Source organism: Stylophora pistillata, chromosome 5, assembly GCF_964205215.1.
Source record: "Stylophora pistillata chromosome 5, jaStyPist1.2, whole genome shotgun sequence".
Lineage (NCBI taxonomy): Eukaryota > Metazoa > Cnidaria > Anthozoa > Scleractinia > Pocilloporidae > Stylophora > Stylophora pistillata.
In genome coordinates, this window is record NC_142523.1 from 19,528,044 (window position 1) to 19,553,495 (window position 25,452).

At 39.6% G+C, this 25,452-nt stretch overlaps 1 protein-coding gene across 3 annotated transcripts; it reads left to right on the forward strand.

Annotated features, from left to right (window-relative positions):
- The first annotated feature begins 2,243 nt into the window (after positions 1-2,243).
- LOC111322475 (ATP-binding cassette sub-family C member 4-like) lies at positions 2,244-24,174 on the forward strand. Of its 3 annotated transcripts, XM_088761542.1 has the most exons (8): positions 4,798-6,896; positions 7,419-7,784; positions 12,481-13,194; positions 14,344-14,720; positions 15,400-16,709; positions 20,629-21,199; positions 21,951-22,087; positions 22,459-24,174. In XM_088761542.1, exons 3-8 carry the CDS (start codon positions 12,679-12,681, stop codon positions 23,370-23,372), a joined length of 3,825 nt encoding a protein of 1,274 aa, XP_088617668.1. In that variant the 5' UTR covers positions 4,798-6,896; positions 7,419-7,784; positions 12,481-12,678; the 3' UTR covers positions 23,373-24,174. The 3 variants fall into 3 exon arrangements, with proteins under 3 accessions (XP_088617667.1, XP_088617668.1, XP_088617669.1); XM_088761541.1 differs by lacking the exons at positions 4,798-6,896; positions 7,419-7,784 and adding an exon at positions 2,244-2,445; XM_088761543.1 differs by lacking the exons at positions 4,798-6,896; positions 7,419-7,784 and having other exon boundaries at positions 13,068-13,177.
- The last annotated feature ends 1,278 nt before the right edge of the window (positions 24,175-25,452 follow it).

The window sequence follows — 25,452 nt, forward strand, 5'->3', positions numbered from 1 at the left end:
AAGTATCTGGCGTTCATCTTAAGGTATCCCAGTGCTCTCTGAGTATGCCGAAAGCTTAGATAGTTGGAAGGAAAGATGTTTGCAAAAGATCTCGGTCATTGGGGTGACCCTGCAAGCATACCAGCCGAGAAGTTCAGTCCAAAATGCTTGTCTCCTGTGGAAGCGTCGGACTTGCTGAGTTACCTCGTTCTTGAGACCAGCCTCTACACCAAGAAGCAGTTCAAGGCGTTCAAGAGTCTAGAGGCGTTTAATCAAATGGTGTCGGGATTTGTAACCTCAGTTGTAGGCAAAGTAATCGCCGGCAAGTATGCCGTGAGAGCACGAGTTTGGCATTCACAGCATATGAATGATCCTTTAGTGAACATTTGGGTCATTTCCGAAAACGATGGGACTATTTTGTCAGCCCATTGCTTGGGATGCAAAGCTGGACTGGCTGAGTCATGCTCACATATCGCGAGTGTTTTATTTGTGTTAGAGGCAACTACTAGAATTCATGGCAAGGTCGCTGGGTGTCACGAAAACTCAGACACCGAAAACTGAGGTCCCTCGAAGTGTTCTCCAAGCTTCCGAAGTGCTCCATAATTCGATAGTGCATAGCATAAAGCATGAACCAATTTTTTTATAATATAACCGGTGGAATAATGCAACAAATCCGACGCGAAAGACGAACAACAATATCAAGAGTGATTCTTCAGTGAGGCGAATCGTGACGGCGCTGATGCCGAGTCTTCTTTCGCGTTGTTTCTCTCTTTCTGCCTCATTTAAGAACTCTAGCCCAAGGGTCGCAAAATTGTCTTCGTTTTGGGACTGGTGGGCCGAGTCTCTGTTTGTATCCGTTATTATCGCGAAATATTTCAGAATTTTAACAGAGCGACAACAAGGATCTGTGCGACGAAGTACAAAAAGGTAAACAAACGTCCCTTTCGGCTCGTCAAAATCACGCCACATTTTAATACTTTGGTGTTGGAGCGAGCGCATTTGATCCCGTGACTGTGAATGAAAAGTTCAAAATTAACGGGAAAAATGGAGGAAATCTAAGCTAAATGAAGTCTTGTGTCACTCTAAAATGTTTTAATACTCAACCATCGGACGATTTTGCGAAACGTGCAACTTGCGGCCTTGCTTTTGCTGCTTCAGTTGGATGAAGACCCAAAAGGTCAAAATACACGAGGGATTACCAGGAGTGATCATGAGTCGAGTTTATCTCTTGAATTTTCGAGGAGTCTGAGTTTTCGGGGTGTGAGTTTTCGTGACACCCCAAGCTTACTTGCACTCAGGTAAAATGCTCATGGATTTTGCCGACATAGGTCAATGAAGTGCCGTATGCGAGGGCTAAAGACATCGATTTCTCATCGGCTAAGAAGCTCAAAGAAAAGCTCGACCAAAAAATCGAGGATCTACAACAGCCGCAAGCCTCGAACAATACAACAACTTCTAGTTCCTCCTGTTCTTCCCCTTGATTTGTGATGATCTTAGGTATAGCGCATTAGATCATATATATAATGAATTTTGCGCTATAGAAATAATAAAATTATCAAATTATTATACGAAAAAAATCCTTAGTCTTTATGCTTTCCACTTTTGCTCGAACAGCCAACAATAATGCATAAAACCATCCCTTCTTTCTCACATGAACTCTTCGTTAGATACGGTTTGTTTACGCTCGAGGGACACCAAGATGGCGGATAGTAACCGTTGCTAAGGTATGTGTCACGTGGGTGAAACCCAAGGATAGGTCAGTTCATGATTCTTGTTCCCAGAAACACGTGATTAAGAAAAACTGCTCGAATTTCACCGTAAAAAATTGCCCTACTTTCAATTGCCATGCACAGAAGCTCAAAACTGATTGGACTTGAATTCTTCCATAAAAGGATCTTACTGTCGCAGTTCGCGTGTCGTGCGTGGGTTGTGTCGTAGGTAAATTGTGGCACGTCGCGAGTGAATAATTTATGTAATATTAGAAAGAGATTGTCCCTTCTCTTGTTTAGTGCAGTTAAACAGAGCGTAACGTACTCGAGACAAGTAGCGGCTAGGTGGCGCTTTATATATAATTTTAGATAATGCTGGTCTTAGATTAGGGAAGGTTTTGGTCTTGCGACGAGTCTCGTAATCCAGCCCTTATAAACCTTTGGAAGGGTGCAGGCGTTCTAGAGACAGATTACCGTTCTTCTTAACAACCAGGGCATGACAAACAGGTTTTAGAAAATTTTTTGCATAAGCGAATGTCCACAATGCCCCTCCAGCAAAACAAAACAGACACACAATTTTAGCCCACTAGCTGAATCTCCATTTTTAACCTGAAAATGCCCAGCGGCTGTGCCTAAACAGCCTGGACACAAGGCTGAGATAGATCAAAGAAGCAGCGGTATACACCGAAGGTGAATTTCTCTTGTTGAAACTCCCTGAACAATTGGGATCAGCTACACTCGGCGCATACGTCAAAAGGTATGTTAATATGCCACATCGTACTTTGGCAAAAGAGTCTTAAGTCCACTTCGATTTCGAACAATTAATTACTCTTCGACCTGGTTCACACTTGTGATGAGAAAAGAACAAGCATATACACAATAGCCTTGATTTAGACGTTACGTTTTGGGATTTGGGACTTGATTGACAACTCTTTCCTACACAGCCGTTAAGTTCGTCAGCATTTAAGTGATACTATACTGGCAGTAGCAACTTGTCGCTCTTATGTTCAGTCGAAAAGTAATTATCACATAAGCTTTTATTTTGCCCTCCTATTTGCTAGTTACGATTGGGGATTTCATTACGAAGATGTTCTTTACCCACCGCTGTTTTTCTACTTTACTGTGCGTCTCTATCACAGTTCACTATCCGAGACTGTTTAACCGCTTTAGTTCACCCGTGATTATGTATTTGCGACAGTTCGTGGCTGTACCCGAGAAAGCAAGTACCTTTACGTTTTTCTGACAAACCGTAAAGACTGACTAATAATGGTAAGGAAACCGTAGTGCTTTTGAATAAATTCAGCTTTTTTCTGATTTTTGAGACTTGCAGTCACCAACACCGACGAAAATAATCACCTTTGTAGCAATGGTTGACCGAACAAATATTCATAACTGTTCTTAAATGATCTAGAACGAATGGTTCATTAGCATAAACCATATCCGTTCTATTATGTTTAGAGAAGGCTGCACGCATTGAAGACATTTCGTCCATTCATTGATTGCTATTAATAACTTTTCGCTCTTACATTCGAAGGAGAGCATTGGGATTTTCGGTTTTGCAGTTTTGGCTATTTATTTTTAGACCGGTTTTTCATTTTTGTGCCAGACAAAATTTTGGTTTTGATTTTCATTGCGGTGTGCAGATTTTCCGTTTTTTAGCAAATGTTTTTTCCCGTCTTCGTCAAAAATATTACCATGTTTTTCTTATTTGGTATCCGATGTGGTTTTCGGTTTTTTTCTACTTAGGTTTTGTTTTCTCTTCGATCTTAGCGGCAATTATGCTCCTCCACTGATCTCGAATAGCCACGAAATCTCCTTATGATCCACTTGTTAGCCTCGTATCGGATCTCTTAGGGTTTGGAGGACTGAGATGTGAAAATTGATCGGTTTTGATGTTTTTCGGGCGATTTTCGGTTTTGATAGAATTTTTTGCACTTTTGTGGTTTTGGATGATTTTCTTGCGGTTTCGCGGTTTCTAATAGATCACAATGCCCCCCTCCCTTATATTCAGAGAAACCGTACGCACTGTGGACATTGTGGACATTCCGTTCACTGGATAATTCCTATTAATAGTTTATATTCTGTCCTGCTATTTGCTAAGTACGATTAGGAATTTCGTCGCGAAGATGTTGTTTACCCACCATTGTTTTTCTATTTTACTGTGCGTCTCTATCACAGTTCCCTACCGGCAATAGTTTAACCGCTTCAGTTCACCCGTGATTATGTATTTGCGACAGTTCGTGACCGTGCCCGAGAAAGCCTGTAACTTTATGTTTTTCTGTTGAACCGTTAAAGACTGACCAATAATGCAATACACACCGTAGTGCTTTTGAATAAATTTGGCTTTATTCTGATTTTTGTGACTTGCAGTCACCAACACCGACGAAAATCATCACCTTTTGTAGCAGTGGTTGGTTGAACAAGTACTCATAACTATTCAGCGTTAATTGATCTAGAACGAACGTTCATCAGCATAAACGAATTCGCTTTATTATGTTCACAGCAGACTGCACGCTTTTAAGACATTTCGTCCACGCGATTATAAACAATTATTGGATGAGGTTTTATCGGCCGAAGCCGAAGGCTGAGGCTGATAACACTAACCGAGACCTTGATTATTCCGGATATCACAAAAACCTCATCCAATAATTGTTTTATTATACATTCTTTTAGTGTTTCATGAATCTTCATCTTCAAGTAATTTCTCAATTTCTCGCTGGGTCCATGAAGCGAATCGAGAAGCCATTCTTACTTCGCCGTCTGTGAACTTGACACTCCACCGGAAATCATGCATTGCTCTCGCAACCAACAAAGTATTCACTGATCTGTTGGTACAGATTAGTGAATAATCTGTAGGTTGCGCTGTTTTCCAGAATTAACTGTTGGCGTTTAGCCAATGAGACGACAGATGGTGGCTACAATGTATAATAATTGGTGTTAGCTACTTGTCGCTCTCACGTTCAGTCGAAGAGTAATTATCATATATATATGCCCTCCTATTTGCTAGCTACGGTTGGGAATTTCATCGCGGAGATGTTCCTCACCCACCGTTTTTTCCAATTAACCGTGCGTCTCCATCACAGTTCATTACCACTTCAGTTCACCGTGATTATGTATTTGCGACAGTTCGTGACTGTACCCGAGAAAGCCTGTGCCTTTACGTTTTTAAACCGTCAAAGAGTGACCAATAACGGCATGGACACCGTTTTAATATCTTGTCCAAACACTTTAACGGCTAACTAGCTTAGCCTATCACATAGCTAAAGATTTTTTTAGCACGAGCGAAATCTCACATAACGGACGGCCGTAGCAACAGGGCGGCTGACGAAGATATCTAGGGCATGCAGTAAAAGCTCTAGTGACTTTAGCTTAATTATGGTTAAAAACGTTTAACAGCCTGCTGAGCGGAGCGACTGACTGAAATCGATAGCGTAGCTAGCGCTGAAATGTCTGCTAAAATGAGAAACAAATAATTGAAGTAAAATGGATTGAACAAAACGTTTGAGGTGCAAACTCTGCAATATTCGGTTGCGTGAAAATTGCGCTGAGAATGCACAAACACTGATATTCAGTTTTCGCTAGAGAAATGATTACGATGTGCCTGATAAGCGATCACAAGGACCATATTTCTCCCATGCTTGGAAAAAAATTAATGTATTAAAAGAAGTGTCGCGCGGAAAATATATATAATTGTCGGTGGCAAATTTTCACGTGCTCTCTCTTGATCAGCAAATTAAAGTAAACGCATCCTTAGCCACCACCTTCAGGTTTCTTCGCTCTTGTCTCAAAATGAACTATAGTTTCAACCACGCAGAAAACTCAGTCAGAAATAGAGCAACAGGTGGCAAATACTTCATGCCCTTGAGCTGACCGAGTAAACTCGAGGTGGCTTAAAACTGGTTTACCATAAAAAATGCTTTACCATTTCTTAATGCCTTGATAGGACCGAGAAAACTGGATGGCTAAAAACTGGTTTATCATCAGGAATGGTTTACCACTGTTTTACCTGAATATGCTAATCTTATCTGACGGCTCACTCATTCTATCATACGTTTGTCATTTTTCTGTTTCACGGCTACGCAGAGCAATTTGTCACGTAATGAGGTCAAGACCCTAAAAGAGTTGAAAAACAACTCTGGCTCAAACCTAAAAAACTATGGCCGATAAAAGGAAAAGGGTCAAAGTGGATTCACCCATACATCTTCACATTCACTCGCGACCAGCAAAGATTAGTCTCTCCCCTCTTTCCCTGCCATTTAAAATAGAGAAATCGAGCTGACAGTATTGCCGCAGAGTAAGTTCGTTTAGAGAAACATGATTGGTGATTTTATAAATTGTTGATCTCAACTCCACGAGGCGACTCTAAAGGTCAATTGGCTTATATACCTTTGTGAGATAGCGGCAATTTTACAAGCAACAGTAAAGATAAAAAATAGTTAGGAGATACTTGAGGTACAAGTGCCTACTTGCAGGTGTTGTTTTCCAACGCAGGTAGTACAAGCATTGTTAGCGTGATAACAGTGTTGTTCAATTATTGACCCCTCAGACTGCTGCGCAGATGTCATTCCTATTTCACTTATTGAAAAACATAATTTGAGTCATCTGAAGTGCAGGTGTTCAGAAATGGCGTAAGGGGAAATGAAAAATACTTAAAATCAGCATGAGACACAGTTGATCTTGAGTTCGAGGTAAAAGGTAACAGTTGCAGATCTCTACAGTAAATCGAACTGAAGTTAGCGCGCGGAAGTGCTTTTTACTTTTCCGGCTTGCACGATAAGAGCGGCCCCGTAAAACTTCGAAACGCAATCTCTTTTTTTCGGCTTCCGAAAGACACGAACAGGCTGAAAGGTACGTACGATGCTTGTAAGACGGAAAAGAAATCCGCCGCCTTTGATCTTGTCACTTGACAGCTACACCTCTACATAAGTAACAACTCCGCAAAACTGCATTCAAATCACTCAGATCAGGGCTGAAAGCGCATCCTGTGTTTTGTCCGTTAACGATGGCTTCGCATGTGGAAATTTCAATTCTTGTTTCGCTGAACCGCTTCGTCCGTGGCTTCTTCATCCCGAATGGCTTCGACCAGTGTGCTTCCACAGAAACCTGTCCTCGAACCAGTCTCCCCTGAACCAGTTTCCTATTCCATATCCCGGATTTTGGGGTGTTAAGGCAACTCATTTCTTCCTTCGTCATATTCGCTGCCTCCTGGTAAGCAGAGTTTCTTATATCTTAAACGTTTAAGTCTATTTCTCAACGATTTCGCACTATGTTTTAATAAATGCCATTTATGGTTAAAAGAGAGCAATTTCAGGGACTTTCCTGATTATATTTCTAGTCTTTTAAGCGTCCTAGGGAAATAGGGCTTTAGAAAATCTTTTTCTTTCAAACTTCAAAGAAATACTGTACGACTAAATCAGTTTCCTTCCATGGAAAACCGAGAGAAAACCATCTCCCGTTAATATACGACCTTGAGTGCTAACTTACTTGGAAAGTGTACGACACACAAACGTTAAGGTGTGCAAATTAATTCTGAACTTTCAGATTAACGTGTTAGTTTGAATAAAACATATGAATGATAACCTCCATGCCTTGCTTCGAGACCTAGGCTTCATAAGCTGGATGCATATTGTCCATTTTTAAAATGTTTGAATATTTAGCCGTGAGTGAATGAAATCATTATTTGATCTTTTGTTTCATTTCACCTTATGATAACTCAACAACCGAGAGCAGTAAGAGAAGCTTCAAAGAGGACAGCCAAAAAAACCACGAGCACTCGTTAAGCGTTGGCACTGACGCCATGAGCACTTACGTGAATAGCGATACAAACCAATACAGCCCAACCACTGGGCGACGAAAGGTGAAGGGGAAATTATGGAACACGTTTCGGACTTCTGGAAACCTGGGAACTGGAGAGAGTGTTTGCACAGAGACCATATTTGATGCCAGAGGACGAAGACGAATTAATAGAGAGTTTTAGATCCACGTTTGTTTCTTATTCCGTGTAACCGGAAACCGCTACAAGTCACTTGACCAGACTCCAGCCGTCACGTTTGCCGTTAGCTGTTCACGTTTCAACTTCGGGAAACGCAGTTTCAGGTTGGTCAAATCCCTCAGTGCTTTTCTTCTTCTTGTTTGAAAGTTCTCACGTAGGTCCCGTAAATATATGTCATTTGAGGTATTTTCGTTTCAGCCCATGTGTTTGGGACGGAAGAAAACCAAACTTTAGGCAACATTTTGTGACTGAAATGAGACTTCCATCCTGTCTGTAATTCAAGATGGCGGCACACATTTCACTTTTGTTTTGATAAAGATGTGTTATGGTACTTCCAACTTTGGGACCGGTGAACATATCTGTGCCGGTTTTGTTTATTCAGAATCGAATGGAACCCTAGCGTGAAAAACATATCGCTGTTTTTTCATGATTTTTTCCAAGCATGCCTCCATTTCATTGGCTGCTTGTGGAACAAGAATTGCATTTAGCGAGGGAAGTAAGTTGCCATAGACCCGAAAAACCGGCCGAGTGGGATAAAATTGCTCAGAGACTCAGTGAAGCCTTCAGTGATGGTACAAACTTCGTAGAACTGAAGGGAAAAGGTTGCAGGGAGCGAATAGAACGCCGGCTTCAAAAACGTAGGGCCGAAGATGTAAGATCGTTGAATAGGTTGGTTGATTATTTATGTTTGATTTTGACAGTCTACACAAAATTTGCCGTGAATGCTTCAAGTAAAATTTCTGCTGCAAGGGCACAACAGTGAACTGTCTGGACTTTGCACGGTTATCTTGTTTTTATTCACTTAAAAAAATCCGACGTCGATCTAAAACACTAAAAGTCTCGAAACTTCTAACTCTTACCTTCAAACCTCAAACCTGCTAACTTCTGGAAGACGGAGATCGTTTATCATCGCCAGATATAGTCATGGAACCAAACGGGTCCCTTGGGGCACTCCAGTAGGAACATCCAACCAATCAGATAACACTCCATTTCATACTGTAATATGAAGTTAGCGGCCAAACAGGAGGATTACATGAAATACCGGTTCAGTCAGTTTGAAGAATCCTCAGCGGTCATAGAAAAGATGCTCAAACCAAACCATTTTCACAAACTATCACGTGATGACCAGCGACCACCAATAGAGAACCAGCACTGCTGCAAGGGAGAATAGCGCGAGAAATCATTATTTAATTACTGAGTCGAACTTTTAAAACTTGAAATACAATTCAATACTGTTAAAAATAGTTTTGTCGCACAGATTAGGAATCTGTTGTAAGATCTCCCATTGCTAACCAAATGCATACAGTGTATGTCAATTTTCCTTTTCATTTAGATAATGTTTGTTCTTAGAGAACTACAGTGTAAATACAGAGAAGCCTCATATACTTTATGGTGTATTTTCAGTTTTTAAAAAGTAGAAACCGGTTAGAAAAAAGTTTTGCTAATTAAGTGGTTGATGTTAGCGTTACTAAATTTAGTCAGTTTCCCAAATATTCGATGGATAACATTCCTCTCCCAAATTAATTTTTGTTAGCGGAGTTTGAATTACACTCCAATTCATGTCGAGAAAAAACAAGGAATAGGTCAGAATATTCTTCAATCTCTATCAGGGATTAGAAATAATAATCTCAATTTCCCTTTAAGCATCACGCCACGAATTAATGTAAGCGTTGCCCCCGTCATGGGTACCTCCAGAAACTTTGTACTATTTTCGTAGGTTTGCACTGCCTTTCCACTACCTCAGTACACGTCAGGTGAAATATTGATCTGCTTGACTGACCTCTGCTCTTCAAATCATCAGCTTGAAATTGTGCATAAATTTAACGGGAGCATTTAAATACTTTTGTTTCTCTAGAATCCCATAACAAACCCAAAACACATGATTTATGCGGCAAATTGTAATAAAAATAACTTTAAATTCCGTGGGTCCACAAACCCAACCTTCTTTGCATAAACGACAATAGCGATTGATGTTACTTAGCCACAATGCAGCCAGGTGAAACATCCACCACTTTCACCGACACTGAAGTGAACAGTTGTTCTTGCGTATACCACACAGAACACAAAAGGTTAAACGTATACTTCGGCCTAAATTAGGGCGATGTATCATACTCGATTACACCCCTTAGTTGCAAATCCCTATAACAGCCATTTTTGGTGATCCTTGCAATCTGATTGGCCCTGGGCAGTTAGAAAATTTAGAAATCGCATAGTTTTTTTTGCATCAAAATCGTACTTTTTTCTCAGGTAATGAGAAAGCAACACTAAAAAGAAACCTTCGAAGGCATGTTTTAAGTAACCATCGCATATTAGGAGACTGAGTGGTGAATTCTGCAATTTTGTCCCTGAGACCTTTTTCTAAAAAATGTAAAATTTAAATTCTTTATAGTTTTTGAATTATTGAGTTATTGAATTTTTCGATTTCAAAATATAAGTATTTAAAGTGACACATAATAGTACTTAACCGTTGTTGTGCAAATTTGGTCTGAGTTTAGAACAAATTTCACTCCACTCTGTTTAAATACCAACGTAAACATACACTCCATAAGATTGGAAACGTAATCAAAGCAATTGATATAACTGTAACTTTGAAAGCTACATCTCTCTCCATATATGCGAGCACTCCGCTGTACTGCGTTTAAATCATACGGACCATCTCGTGTCGGCTAACGATGGCTTTTCATGTGGATACCTGAATTCGCTCTCCATTTTACTTCTCGTCCGTAGCTCCTTCATCACGAATGTCATCAGTAGCCCACGACGGACACATTTCTTTCCCATAAGCCCTACATTCTTTTGAAATAATTTGGCTCTTTGGCTTTTTCTAGTAGAAGCAAAGCATTTTCGATGCTTATTTAATTCAAAACTTTTCTTCAGTTACTGAAATGCACACTACTAATACGAATTTTTTTGAAAACACCCAAATTTGAATTAAATACAGGTGCTATAAAAGGCATTTGTCAGATATTTCAATCTTTACCTGATCTTTCAAAACTGTATTCTGGGAGAGTCACTTTATTTCCTAAATGTGGTTTAATTATGATTAAGAGACGACGGCTTCTTTTATTCTGGTGACATACATTGATATATCAGCGTTAGCTCCAGTAGATTTGCGCCCCTGCTGTGCATTTATAATGCTTTTCGACTTCCAAAATTTTTCGCATTGAATGATAAGGAAGATGTTTCACGAGTGCTGTAAAATAACAACCCCATTCGACCTGACTGAATAAGCTTTACCCCTCATATCAATAGCCAAATAGTCCTGCACAGACATATCCTTATTAGGGTGCGAATCAAAAGATGGCCTTTTCAACCTACTTAACTACAGAATCCTATGTTACTACAAGTGTAAAAACAATCGGAAGCTAAAACTCTGGAGTGGTTTGATATAATTGCGGTTTGTGGAAAGGACTCCCCACCTGTAATAAGTTCAAAAAGGAAGGATAAAGAATTATTTCTTGATTCAAAATATCACTCCCTAAAACTGACTTTAAGCTCTTTCATTTGTAATCTTGAACTGTACACCCTTTCCGAAATGCGCCTTTGTATTGCAAAAAGGGTGCGTACGAAGTCTTATGTAAGTAACAGGGGGGCTCCCACGCGCGCTTCGCGCGGGTTGGGCCGAGCTCCATTCTAATGGAATACGGTCAACTTCTTTTCGTTTGGTTGTCACGTGACTGACCGAGCGTACGTACGTACGTATGTGCGTATATATGTACGTGCCCTCTGTCATGGATGCTATCACGAAAGTACTATATCAAATTTGAAAATATGGCGTCTGCGCGGCCAACCCTCAAAAGTTTCAGGTCCGAGTTTTCGTTCATTTGCGATAGAGTTAGACCTTGTGGATCTCAGAATGTAAAGTAACAATGCTGTAGAATATTCTGCTTGGAAAAGTATGGATATCAAGGTATTAAAGGTGACAGAATAAGCTCTCGAGTCAACGACACTACGATTCTCTAAGGCGATGCGAATTATGGACGTAAAGTGAAAACCGAACTTTCGGCAAGGCCTAGCGACTATTTGATGATTCGATGACGCGGTAAATTTTATGTTTGAGTAACAATGTGTTCAAAAGGTTCTTTTAATGGAAGATTTTGCGCCAAATTGAAGTTTTTTCAGAATTTTCAACATAACGCTGCGCAATTTCTGGCCTTGAGGGCAAGTAAACAGCGATCTAAGTATGATGAATTTTACCGCGTGGGCTTTGTACTAGTAAGAGATTCGTATGTTTTTCGCTTATAACAGCAAATCAAAAACTGTTTTGAATAAATCTGTCGTCCCGAAATATTTCTTGGCCATTCAGTTAGTCTTGCTTCCATAGAACTTGAGATCTCTTCACTCACGGGCAAATATTCGCAATTCCATTTTGAAATATGATCGACATGGCCATTGCCACACATGCGAAAATATTTAGCAATTTTTATCTTTCATCTTGATTTTTGAGTTAAAACATAACATGCACCTATGGTTTTTTTCGCCGGAAATAAGTTCTTTAATTAGTCCTCTTTCGCTGGAGCTTGTTTTTCGGGAATGATGAGTTTTAAAAATTTACTCCGCATTGTGTTTACTTTCTTGGTTTCTCCAAAATTTTGACTTTTCACAGGCACGTGTTACACGTTAAGTGTCAATGGGTTTAATCTATACTGAATGAATTTCTGGCTATGAGTTTTTTAATACATGTAAAGAAATCTTACTTAAAGAAATCTTACTTAAAGAAATCTTACTTAAATTTTCACTTATTGGGAGCTCCGCTTTTAGGCTTGGCTAAATCTATATATTAGGTCTTTTTATTTTCAGGTTAAGTCACGAAAGGTAACTTGATGAACCAAAGAGATCGTAAACTGATCGGCTGCATGATGCCCTGAGTAACGTCATTGTTTAACACAGAAAACAACTACAGCAAAAATATCAATACTATCATTACCAGCAACATTAACCCCGACAAAACAAAACAGTCAGAAGTCAACTTGACACCAAACACGACACGATCCACATATGGAATACGAAAAGCTGGGAGCGGAATCTGAAGAAGGACCTACAATCTGTAGTAGACTTACGTTTGGCTTTTTATCGAGTGTTATCGAAACAGGAAACAAGCGACCTCTAGAGGGAAACGATATTCCTTCCTTAGATGTTGAAAGCACCAAGTATTTGACTGAAAAACTGGAATTAGAGTGGAAAAAAGAAATCCAAATTGGAAGAGTCCAAAGGTCTGAACCTCGTTTGAGAAATGCAGTCCTACGAGCCGTCGACAAATACTTAATGACTGTGATTTTACTACTAGCAAATTTAGAGACATTTTGCACAATGTCTCAGCCTGTTCTACTAAGCTTTCTCCTGACCGAGATGTCCTCTAATTCCCCCGTCAATGTGGAAATGTTGCTTGTTTATTCAACACTTCTTTGTGTGAGCTGTTTCATTCAAACGATTGTTACTCACCAAGGTGGTTATGCCACGTTTCTAATGGCGGCTAACGTTAAAGCTTCCTTGACAGGTATAGTTTACAAGAAGGTAGGTGGATAAGGATTTTTTTTTGCGTCATGATGTATAGATCTTTTTAGACGTTTTGTTGTGTAGTATGGCTGAGCATTTTTATGACTTGTGCCATATTTTGCCATATTTGTGCCAGTGGGGCGAGTCAAAATACAGACAACAAATAAAAATATCAGCGGTACTACACAACAAAATATTTAATAAGAGAGTAATTATCCAACCGGCCAAATTGTTATTCAGTGCGAGCGAATTTCGCGGATATTTCTGGAGTACATATATTGCGTGATATTTGTATTCGTCTTGCGCGTTCTCTACGAAGCAAATTTGGATAAAAAGATAAGTAAGGCTTAACCAGCTGAGAAATTTTGAATAGATGTTTCATCTCTCACCTGGTAATGGAAGATCTAATGGTATAGGGAGTAAAGTCTGGATTTGGGGTCAAGAAATACGCAGGAGATGAATATCGAAAATAATATCATAAAAAGCTAGGGCTGCGGTTTGCCATCGCGGCAATTACTTTGTACATACGGTTTAATCGTTTATCACATGCGGATCGCGATGTTTTGACTGCATACTGAGTCATTAAGGCGACAACATCTAATTGGTATATGCGTCATATTATGACCTTTTCTCATTCATGATTGGCTGAAATTCAACAGCACAGCCAGGTGAGTTTTCGATGTTGTGCGCATGCTCTGAAACGGTGGACGTCTCTGTTATATCCTCCTCGATCCGTTTCTTTTAGGGCGTAGCTCTTCATGTTTTGGTTCGCAATAAAAAACGGAAACCGGAATGTAGTAGAGACGCTGCGATCAACATAGAAAACTATTAGATAAACGATTATTTACTCTCTTATTAAATATTTAAGTAAACGTCTTGTACAAATGTCGAGATTAACATCAATTTTATTTTGCTGCAGCAGACCAATTTTCACCCACACTTTCGTTGTGTTACCTCAGAGACCTTTTCCTAGTGATCCATAAGCACTTTTCTGTATCATTTATGATCCACTCTTTCCTCCTTGTTGTAACTCCAGCTCTGTATTCGGCCCTACTCTAAAGATTCTTAAAACAAGAATTCCCTTGATAATGTATGAATAATAGAGTTGAACCACTCAATCCACCTAATCATAAATTATCTCTTTCCTTCCTCGTTCTTTTCTTGCAGATCCTGAATACGCGCCATCGTGTTCTCACTGAAAGAACTTCAGGGTATTTGATAAACTTGATTTCTAAGGACATGGTCCCAGTCTATGAAGCTTGTTCTAACCTTAGATCGCTCTCTGCTCCTCTGGGGATACTTGTCGTTTTCCCTTTTCTGTGGATCTTTGTCGGTTGGCAAACACTTGGAGGCGCGGTCTTTTCAGTAGTTCTCATCGTCTATCAAACAACTTTGGGAAGCGTTTTCAAAAGACTTCAGGACAAGGTCGCCAGGCTGACGGATAAGAGACTGCGTCTGATATATGACGTCATTTCTGGTATACGTGTGCTAAAAATGAATGCTTGGGAATGGTGCTTTTATGATTTGGTCTCCAAAGTTAGGAGGTAAATATTTCCTAGTCAACAAAAATTTATAGCTTATTTATACTGATGACAATATATATGTCAACAACATTATTTTCAAAAGGGAAAGAAAATCAATTGTATAATTACTATCTAATCATCAGAGCTAAAAAAGCAGTGAATGCTGTAAATTCAATTTGCCCCTTTATGTTCTCAAATTTGCTGACAACGAGAAGAAGTTTTTGCGGTATCAGTTTTTGTTGATTTTAGGTACAGTCCTCCATTCGCAAAACGTAAGACCCGAAAGAACAACTCAGTTACAAAATCGCCGCAAAATTTGCATCTTTGCAGGCCGTAAACTGCGGTTCGTTTTTATGCAAGTTGCTTCCGGTTATACGAATTAATAGAGGATGTAGTTTTGTCAGATTTCGATCAAAATGTATTACTCATTAGATATTAATACGCAACGGTTGTGATGCTTCTACGAAATTTTAAATATTTTTCTATGACCTCAAGGCGCGTGACAATGACTGAATTTTTTTTCTATTTTCCAACTTTAAAATAGACTTTCTCGAGAACCAAAGGGAATATCGAAGAAGCCTTACATCCGTTCTTGTCTCATTATCTGCTGAGTGATACAGAGCAGTTTGCAAACTGCCCCTTAACTCCAAATTTTCTGCGAAGGTTCTAATTCACTATCGTCAAATTTTATTCCATATAGCTTAGAACTCAACATTGTGTACAAGAAAGGAGTTATTTTAGCTGGTTACCTCTCAGCGTATTCCTGTTACCCAATAGTGTCCAGTTTTGTCTCTTTATTTCCATTTCTCATGACTGGGAATCACCTTACAGCTCAAAATGTCTTCACTACTTTGGCCCTCCTGGGTACACTCCAAAAACCAGTGACTGTTCTGTTTTCGTATGAGTTCCGCGCTCTTTTTCAAGCATCTACAACACTTGAGCGAGTAGAGTCGTTTCTTCTCGACGATGATTGCGATGAAGCACTATCTTCCACACAAAAACGGAATCCATCCCAATCAAAAGATTATTCGGGGAGTTTTGACGCAAGTCATAGAAGCAAAACACAAATGAACGAATATCTGTTTTCAGCGGTGGAACCAACTTTTCTGACGAATCACGTTTGTGATAAAGGAAAACCGTTCCTTTGTTTAAACGCAGTGAAACTCCGTCCATGGGATGACTCTTTCAATTTAAGCGTATGCATTTCCGACTTTCAGTTAATCGGAATCACAGGCCCAGTGGGTTGCGGGAAATCAATACTATTTGACTTTATCCTCGGAGAAACTCCATCAGGTCAAATTAGTCGCCAAGGAAAAATTGCTTACGTCTGCCAGACACCGTGGGTGTTTTCGGGAACAATCCGCGAAAACATCATTTTTGGCAAGGAGTTCAACCACGATAATTTTGAAAAGGCTGTCGATGCTTGTTCGTTAAATGAAGATCTGAAGTCACTTGCCTGTGGTGATCTGACCTATGTCGGAGAACGTGGGGTAAGTTTGAGTGGCGGTCAGCGTGCACGGCTAAACTTGGCACGCGCAGTATATTCTGATGCCGACATTTATCTTCTTGATGATCCACTTAGCTCTGTTGATGTGAAAGTTTCAAATGAAATTTTCCAGAGATGTATCTGTGGCGCTTTGTCTGATCGTATCCGACTGATGATTACCCATGAACCTCATTTCCTTGCGAAGACAGATCTGGTTCTCTTGATGGACAAGGAAAGCAAGTTGACCAAAGGTACCTATAAAGAGCTTTGTGAAATGGAGGAATTATCTGAAATTTCTGCAATAGCATCATCCTTTGATAAAGCAAACGAAGGAAGCCTTTCTAGTAATCTGATGCCATACGGAGCTTCGATAAGTAAGAATGACGACTCCTCGTGTTTGGAAATTGAGGAAGAAGATCGCCTCACTGGTTCCGTCTCCTATCTAACTTACTGGAGGTACCTTGCATATGGGGTGTCAAAGTTCTTCATAATGATCTGGGGAGCTCTAGTAGTTTTACCTGAAGGTGAGCAAGATATGAACATTGCAGAACGCACTTAGCGCATTTACATTTGAAACGTTATCAGGTGAACAAATCGCGCTATGTAAGTTTCCTTATCTATGTAAGTTTCCTTATCTAAAAGCTTTCCTTATCTAAAGAGAAGGGAGGCGTGGTTAGAGACAGGAAAGGGTTTGGATAACTTTTGAGTATTACATGAAGCTAAAAACCACGCGGATATTCTTTCTTGCATTTATGAATTATTCCCCAAGAAAAGTGCAAAAATCTAATTCGACAGAGCCGTGCCTAAACTAAAGTCAAGGACAAAAAGAGAATTACTATGATCAAAGATTCCGAAGGGGACTATGATGGTAATACAAAGTAAACTGAATATGGTGACGCACAGAAAATATGATTTGAAAGATGCGAAAACCCTTTTGCCACACTCGATGCCTTGCTCTTATTTGTACTAATGAACATTTCAAGAACAATTTCTGTTTTTAACACAGGTAGCCCAATCCTGTGCGATAAGCCTCTGCAGATATGCAAATATTCTTACTTTGTGCAATGGAAGAAGTAGAAGGATTTATTTAGGAATAAGTAATCATACAATCAGGCAACCTGAACTAGTTTCGAAAAAAAAACAAACAAACAAACTTACTTTAGCTTGCTTAAGTGGTTTTTCATTCTGCCGTGTGAGTTTTCTAAGCTTATTTAGGGCCTTTTAAAGAGCTGGATTTTTAATTAGTTGTATTTATCCCATTGGGCCATGTTAACATAATTCCATTTTTATGGGGCTCAATTTGCGAGTTTGGACTACCTGCGGTATTGAAATGACCATTGCTTAATCGGTGGCCGGGCCTCCCGTGCTTTGGACTTTCTCGTGGTACTCTGTTCTATTTCAGGCTTTTGATTTATGCTCCTGTTTGGAGTTTCGATGTTGCTTCAGTTGATACCGTCTACGCTTAACGTTGTTTTGATGTTCTAGTCATTTTCCATAAACAGGTGGTCAATGCTGATGTCCCCAAATTTACTCAAGTGCATACCATGAATTCAAAGAAGTATCAAAGAAATATCCACCAGTTTTTAGTCAATTTATTTTAAAAGCATCATTAATCAACCAAGCTTGTTATTTAGCAACATTACTCTTCCGCTCGCTTAATAAAGTTGTGATATGTAGAAATAATTTCTCGATAACCTAATCTAGATTCTCGCTATCTCAGTAAAATATAATTTTAATCTCTGATATTACGTCATCCAAATGATGCAGCCTCTACACTGATTTAACGTCTGTAAAACATGGTTTTTTTGTTTGTAATGGTAACTGAACTGAGTGGAGTGCAATTTGGGCTGAAATCATACGCGTGATTTGAAAATCGAACAAGCGCGCAGCGCAAGTTCGATTTGAAATCGCAAGTATGATGCACCACACGAGGTTCAATTACCACTTTATTACATCCATTTTGAAATCGCCCAAATACAGAACTTGGTCAACTCAAATATTTTATTGATGCAGTACTGAGCCGGTTTTTAAAAAAAAAGCGGAACCGGAAACGCATTTACATTTTTTTTGTGTGAAAAACAGAAAGACTTTGACGTGTCAAAAACTCAGTCAAGCTTATCAAAAGAAAGACTTCGGGAGACTTTGTTTGCTTGATATTCGTTTGACACGTCTTTATATCCACTGATGATGTGATACAGTTTTTTCTTGTGATTCTCGTCTATTTCATCGCAGTCGTCTAACGAAGATTCACGTGCATGGCCTGTTATTTCACAAATGATATCGCGCGGTTGACCTGATTTCTTCAGTTTTGATACCATTGTTTTCCTTATGCTGTGGTTCGTCAGCTTCTTATTCGTCCTGAGACAGGAGGCCATGGATTTCATTAAATTGCCGATGATGTTTTGTCCCATTCGAACCTTGGTGTACCAATCATCTGCTTATTTAGGACGATTTATGATGCCTAGATAGAGTGGCCTTGTGTTCTTCATTCCTTCGGGTCGCTAGGACAACCAAAGCTTGAATAGCCGCACTGGATCGTTTTTTCCGCCATCGGTGCTGAACATTGCTTTTGGTGTTGTTCTTCGCCTGATGGTGAGACCACCGCTCCGTGTTTTAGTGGGACCTTCCCTGAAATCAAGAACTTCAGTTCCACCTTCTCGCTGTCTTATAATCACGTCTTCCACGTAAGCATCGTAGTGTTCTTGGCGACCACGAAATCCCAGTTGTTCCGTCAAATATTTAAAGTTGACACTGGTCAAGACCTTTCTATTAAAATCACTCAACTGACCTTTTTCCCACAGGGTTGACTCTTCTTCAGATGTGATTGGCTGAGCTTTGTTGGTCTCTTCCCCTTTCCTTGTTGACGCAGGGAAATTGCTTTCGCATTGAGGATTTCTCGTGATGGGTGAAACTCCCTCGATTGGACGATGCTGAATGGATAATTCTTCTCCTTTAGATATCGTTCTGTGGCACTCTGCATGATTTTAAGGGATCCTGGCTCGTAATCATCTCCATCCTTTTTTCTTACTTCGGTGGGAAACTTACTTAGGACCTTGTCAAGTTCTTCAGGCGCCATTGTTTCGATGAAGGCATATTCAAGATGGTGGCATTGACACCAGCTTCTAAAAGCATTCCTCCATTGTTTTGTGGAGCGGGACGTATTTTTATTGTAAGTGACAGACTTAAGCTCGGGTGTTTCATCGCTTGAAATGATAGGAAGTCTTGCAACATCCAACTCTTGGAGTGGATTTTGATTTTCTTCGTTTGTTGTTGACTCGGTGGACTCAGGATCGCGCGGATTTTGAGCTTGAGAAGGTACAAAATCGTCAAAATATTCACCAAAATGTAGACAAAAGTGGGAAAGTCCCTGGCATGTTAGTCTTCAGCCTGAAGGATCTCATTGTCATCATTCAAAAACTGGAAGAAATTAAACTCATCCACTTTGAGGGGAAAAAATAAGAGTTTTGGAAACAAAAGTTGCAAAATTTGCCGGATGCTACTCTTTGTTTTTCCACGTATGATGCACGATCCTCGCAGTAGATAGCGCTATTTAAGCAATAGCGAAAATCAGACCTGAAAAAAATCAGGCCTTTACGGGACTCGAACCACTGACCTCTGCGATACTAGTGCAGCGCTCTTACCAATTGAGCTAACAAGCCCACTGAGAGCAGGCCCTTAAGTTGATTCGTAATGAACCCGTGAAAGTGATAAATGAGATAGAATAAATATATGAAAATCATATATTTTAAACTGCGGTATTTGATACGTATGATGCACGATCCTCGCAGTAGACAGCGCTATTTAAGCAATAGCGAAAATCACGGGTTCATTACGAATCAACTTAACGGCCTTCTCTCAGTTGGCTTGTTAGCTCAATTGGTAAGAGCGCTGCACTAGTATCGCAGAGGTCAGTGGTTCGAGTCCCGTACAGGCCTGATTTTTTTCAGGTCTGATTTTCGCTATTGCTTAAATAGCGCTATCTACTGCGAGGATCGTGCATCATACGTATCAAATACCGCAGTTCAAAATATATGATTTTCATATATTTATTCTATCTCTTTGTTTTTCATTTTCCTGCAATTTGATTGGTCACTTTAAAAAAGCCTTGAAATCTGATTGATTGTTTGTTTTAAGTGTAAATTCCTCATTGGCTAGAAAAAAGATGCGGCTTAGAGCAAAAAAAAGTGATTTGGGAATAAATCGCACCAATTAGAGCCAATCAGATTGCAGGGACCACCAGTGATTTCAAAATGGATGTAACAAAAGTTGTAAGTAGTTAGCCAGTAGAGGATAGTGTTTTTATGGGCTGCCCTGCCGTCGAAAAAAAACTATTTTTTGTGTTGAAGTGATTATAAGATGAGTAAATGACACATGTAAAATTGAATGAATTTACCCACCAAAATAAAATCAATGGCTCGAAACTGTCCATTTGCTTTTTGACAGGAGCTGTTTTAGCTTCCAGCTTTTGGCTTGCAAATTGGACTAAGCTATCCTGGGAAGATCAACAGAATGCTGACAACGCTTATGTCTACATCGGTCTGGCGAGCGGCTGCTTCATCTTTGCTTTAACCCGCTGCATTCTCTCCTTCTACGGAATGATCAAGAGTTCTTCCCGCCTGCATGCCGCCATGTTGACTTCACTTTTGAAAGCTCCTGTTTCTTTCTTTGATGTCAATCCAGCGGGCCGTATCTTAAATCGCTTCGCTAAAGACGTCGGGTGCATGGACGAAGTATTGCCTTATGTCCTGTCAGAGTCTGTTCAATACGCCATGTTCACCATAAGTATTTTGGTTTTGATCTCTGTTGCCAACTTGTGGATCATTGGAGCAAGTGTGCCTTTCACAATCCTGTCGCTGTATGTTAGTAAACGCCATATAAGAGCAGCACGCGAGATTAAGAGAATCGAAGCCATTACGAGTAGCCCAGTCTGCGCACACGTGACAGACACAATTCAGGGCATCGCAACAATTCGTGTGTACAAAAGAGAGGGAGTATTCCTGGATCGTTTTTATAGGTAACTATATGCTTTATCGCAAAATCGTAAGTAAATCAACTAAGAAGGGAACGAGGTTTGTGCATGATGATACTGGTTTTTTTATTTCGTCCTTTTGACATGATAGTAAACTCGTTTAAAATCAAAAACGAAATTCTTGAATGCAGGCTTTCTGCACTGTATCTACTGTATGACAGCTAACTCCTTATCACTACCGTGACTGAATCTCGTCCATTGTGCTAATGCTGAAAGGAACCGCATATAGACCAAACAAGGCCGACAATTTTGCTGGAACTACAGAATTAATGAGATTAACTGAATTTGAACATCGGCGTGGCCTCAAAGGCATTAGCTGAGGCGGTGGCTTCTTCATAGCGTTATTTTTTTCTCCTGTGGTTGCCGTAATAGGGAAATTGTTTTAGCGATTGGCACGAAAAGAAAACTCTGTCTGTTCTTTGTTTGTGGCTGTAAGTCGTCACGATGCTTAATCGTTTAGGTATCATTGTGTAGTTGGGCGCATGTACTCGATATTTGCGCATTGGAATACGTGCTGTTAGTCCATCGCAAAGTGAGGTAGATTCGATTGTAAATTTTCTTTTTTGGAATGTGTAGCTCTTAGATTTCAACTACAACACTACGGGTATTCAAACTCCGATATATTTTGCTATTCATGGGCCACTTTTCTTTGTCAGTTTGTTACCATTTTTCTATCATAAAGATTAAAGACCTCCTGCTTTTGTTTCTTTTGATAACAAAGTCTGTTTTCTTTCAGTTATCAAGATGCGAACAACAGAGCGTTGTTCTGCTATACTGCTTCCCTCAAGTGGCTTGGTATTCGCCTCGATTCTTTAAGTTCATTACTAGTTACTGTTGTTATTTTAGCCGCCATTTTCCTTTCGGGTGATACAGGTAAATGACTCATGCTCTTTGCTATCATATATTGTAACCAACCTGCTAGAAGTTCATTATAACACGGTGATAAGAGCTAAGAAATCGTCTCGTACCCGAGAAAACAGAATTCCTCTTCAGCTCTTTTTATTATGCAGACCCCAAAACTGAAGGCAAAGCACAATCTTTCCTCGGATTCTTGCAGCTCGGCGGCTAATATTTCCTCTGTACGTACCTCCTCCTCTATTTTCCCTCGGAAGAAAGTTTTTAGGTGATAAATTTGTCAAAATCGTCACCGTGGAAGACACGCTGCTTGGGTCCTGGGAGTAATTTCGCAGGAATTTGAAGAGTAGTGTGTTTTCCAGTGATACAACTTTATTTCATTTCCTCAGCTTTATCAGGCTTATCAATAAGCTATTGTCTGCAGCTTACCAACACAGTTCAGTGGATGCTTCAAGCCATCGGAGAAACGGAGAATTACATGACGTCCGTTGAACGGGTTTTGAGCTACACAGAACTTCAGCCAGAACCAGGCTACGACACAACTATCTCGCGCGCTCCTAATGATTGGCCGCAAAGGGGTTGTGTCACATTTAAAGCTGTGTCTTTGAGCTATTTCTTAGGCGGCCCTTCTATCTTGAAAAATATAAGCTTTAGTGTCATACCCGGTGAGAAAATAGGTATTGTTGGACGGACAGGTGCTGGAAAGTCGTCTATTATCGCTTGTTTGTTGCGCATGCCTGCAAACACCGAAGGCGAAATCATAATCGATGGAATTTGTGTAGCTGGCCTCAATGTCCAGGATGTTCGCACGGCGATTGCAGTCATTCCTCAGAGTCCTTTCCTATTCAATGATGTGCTCCGTAGGAGTCTCGATCCAGCTGACAAATGTACTGATGAAGAGTTGTGGAACATATTGGACAAAGTTAAGCTGAAGTCGATTGTGGCTAATAGAGATGGACAACTTTACTGTCACGTAACAGAAAATGGTGCTAATTTCAGTGTTGGAGAGCGGCAGTTGATCTGCTTCGCTCGCGCCCTTTTGTTCGGTAAAAAAATTATCGTTATGGACGAGGCAACATCCAGCGTGGATACACAAACGGATGAACTTATACAAAGCATCATTCGCAAAGAAATGAGTCACTGTACTGTTTTGACAATTGCACATCGTCTGAGCACTGTTTCTGATTATGACCGCATAATGGTGCTTCACGAAGGGAAAATTGTCGAAATGGATTCTCCTGAGGTTTTACTTAGGAACGAGCTTAGTTCTTTTTACCAGCTATATCACAAAACAAAATCCTAAAGTTTTTCTCGAAGTTATCTTTAAATATGATTCTGCCAGGTAAGATTTCCGCTTATAGTAAAGTGCAGAAAGCGTAAAGGTCTGAACTACACATAGTCAGTAGTTCTATGCCGTTAAATCGACTTCTCTTTACCTCTTAGGCCTACCTAAGTCCACTTCGTATGAGATTATTCTTAGATTAATTAACACGCGTACACTAGAACAAAGGAGGTTTTCTCGTGTTTTGATCTTACTTTTTAAAAGTTTCAATGGGAATGGTCCTCTTTACATTAAAGACTTCTTTAAACGTCGTATAGTCAATTATTATCTTAGAGGCGCAGGCACTAAGCTTGAGCAAAATTATTTTAATAGCAAGTGGCGCCTTAATTCCTTTGTGTCCAGTCACGTTTGGAATAGTAAGCACGCAATGCTTGAATTACTGGTGATGGGAATAGTTTTAGAAGTATAATAAACAAATTGAACCTTGTATCGTTTATTTATTGCTAAGCACTATGATAAGTATTTGTTATTGCGCCCTGTACACGATTATTTATAAGCTTTTATAATTATGCAATTTTCTTTATTTTAAGTATTTTGTAATTGGACGTGTGCATTGTAAACGAGTATGCTAAATGCTCGTGGGCGTTATGTGGATAAATCAACCATCTTATCTTATCTTATCTAGACCATCAATGAAACTTTTTATCAGAGAATTTGCTCTAAATTTTTCTCGCGGTAAGATGTATTTTTTTCTTTTCATATATGATTGAGGTTGTTAATTGCCATGAGCATGTGGATACTTAAATAAAATCAAATTAAGATTTTTGTTTCGATATTTTGAGTCATAAACCAAAGTAGGTATAATGCCAAGTATTTCTTTTCCTGGACTTATTGTTAAACAGCTTGGTCCCAGTTGCCATGTTTATTGTATTTATTTCAGTGTTTAATTGAATGCTATTAGTGGAGAAGACAATGATGGATTTCGGTAGAAGGCAGACACGAAGAGCTAAAATTGATCCGATCATATTTTCGTCCCAGATTTCCTCCTTGTCAAAGTGGTCTATTCATATTTTTCTTTAATTTTCTCGTGGAGTTAAATTTTTCGCCTGGGCTAAAGTTCTTGTCTTGACGATTGTCTTCAGACTCTGCGAAAACGATAGCTAATTATCTTCCAACGATATTCTGGTATTGTGGGACGATCCACTGGTTAATTTGACTGACTCTCTGAATGCAAGTTTAGAAACCTTTTCAGGTGTTTATTTCGCCGTTCTTTAATTTAAAATACAAGTAACAAGATTGTGCATAATTCTCTCTGTAAGGAGGGAAAAATTTTTTTATTGGGAAGGGTAGAATCGGTGTATTGATGCAACGAAGCAATTGTCCAAACTTTCAGCAAAGAGGAACATTCGATTACATACAAGAATGTCACCGACGTGACCCGCTTCAAATCTACAAGAAGTAAGTAAGAGAAGAAAGGAAGAGAACTGAAAGAAAAGAGTCTCGACGCAAAATAGTTGGTCTGAAGTGATGATGCTCTGAGAAAATCGTATGCGTCTTTTTAAATGCAAGTGACAAATTTTGTGCGATCTTTTGAGGTGCTCGCACTACCTTGGAGATATTTCTCAAAGCATCAAATGCACAACCTTAATTTTTCATTGTGTAGTTTAATTTCGTTACGTAAATCCAGATGTAAATTAAGAAATCTCTTTATGAAGACGACTATGAGGAATTCAGAGGGCATCTAATCTACAGAAAATCTTAATTTTACCCTATCTTGGCAGGTTTTGAAATTCTTGAAAAGCGCAGTAGTCATACGGAGTCCACTTTTGCTTTTTCATTTCGTTAACAATTGAAGTTAGTTTAAAATTGTGTATGACTTCACATTAAAATACTATTTTTTTGTCAATGTTATCATTGTTTTTTGGCATGAAAAGAACAATTACAATTTCAGAATGCTATACGCATATTATCCCATTCTACAACCACCAGCAGTACAATCCACTGATATACATGAGCTTGGATTATAAATTATCCTACACCCAGTTTTGGCAAATCCTTTCTTTCTAGCAAGCGTCGAAATTGACTGCTCCTCCAGGACTTG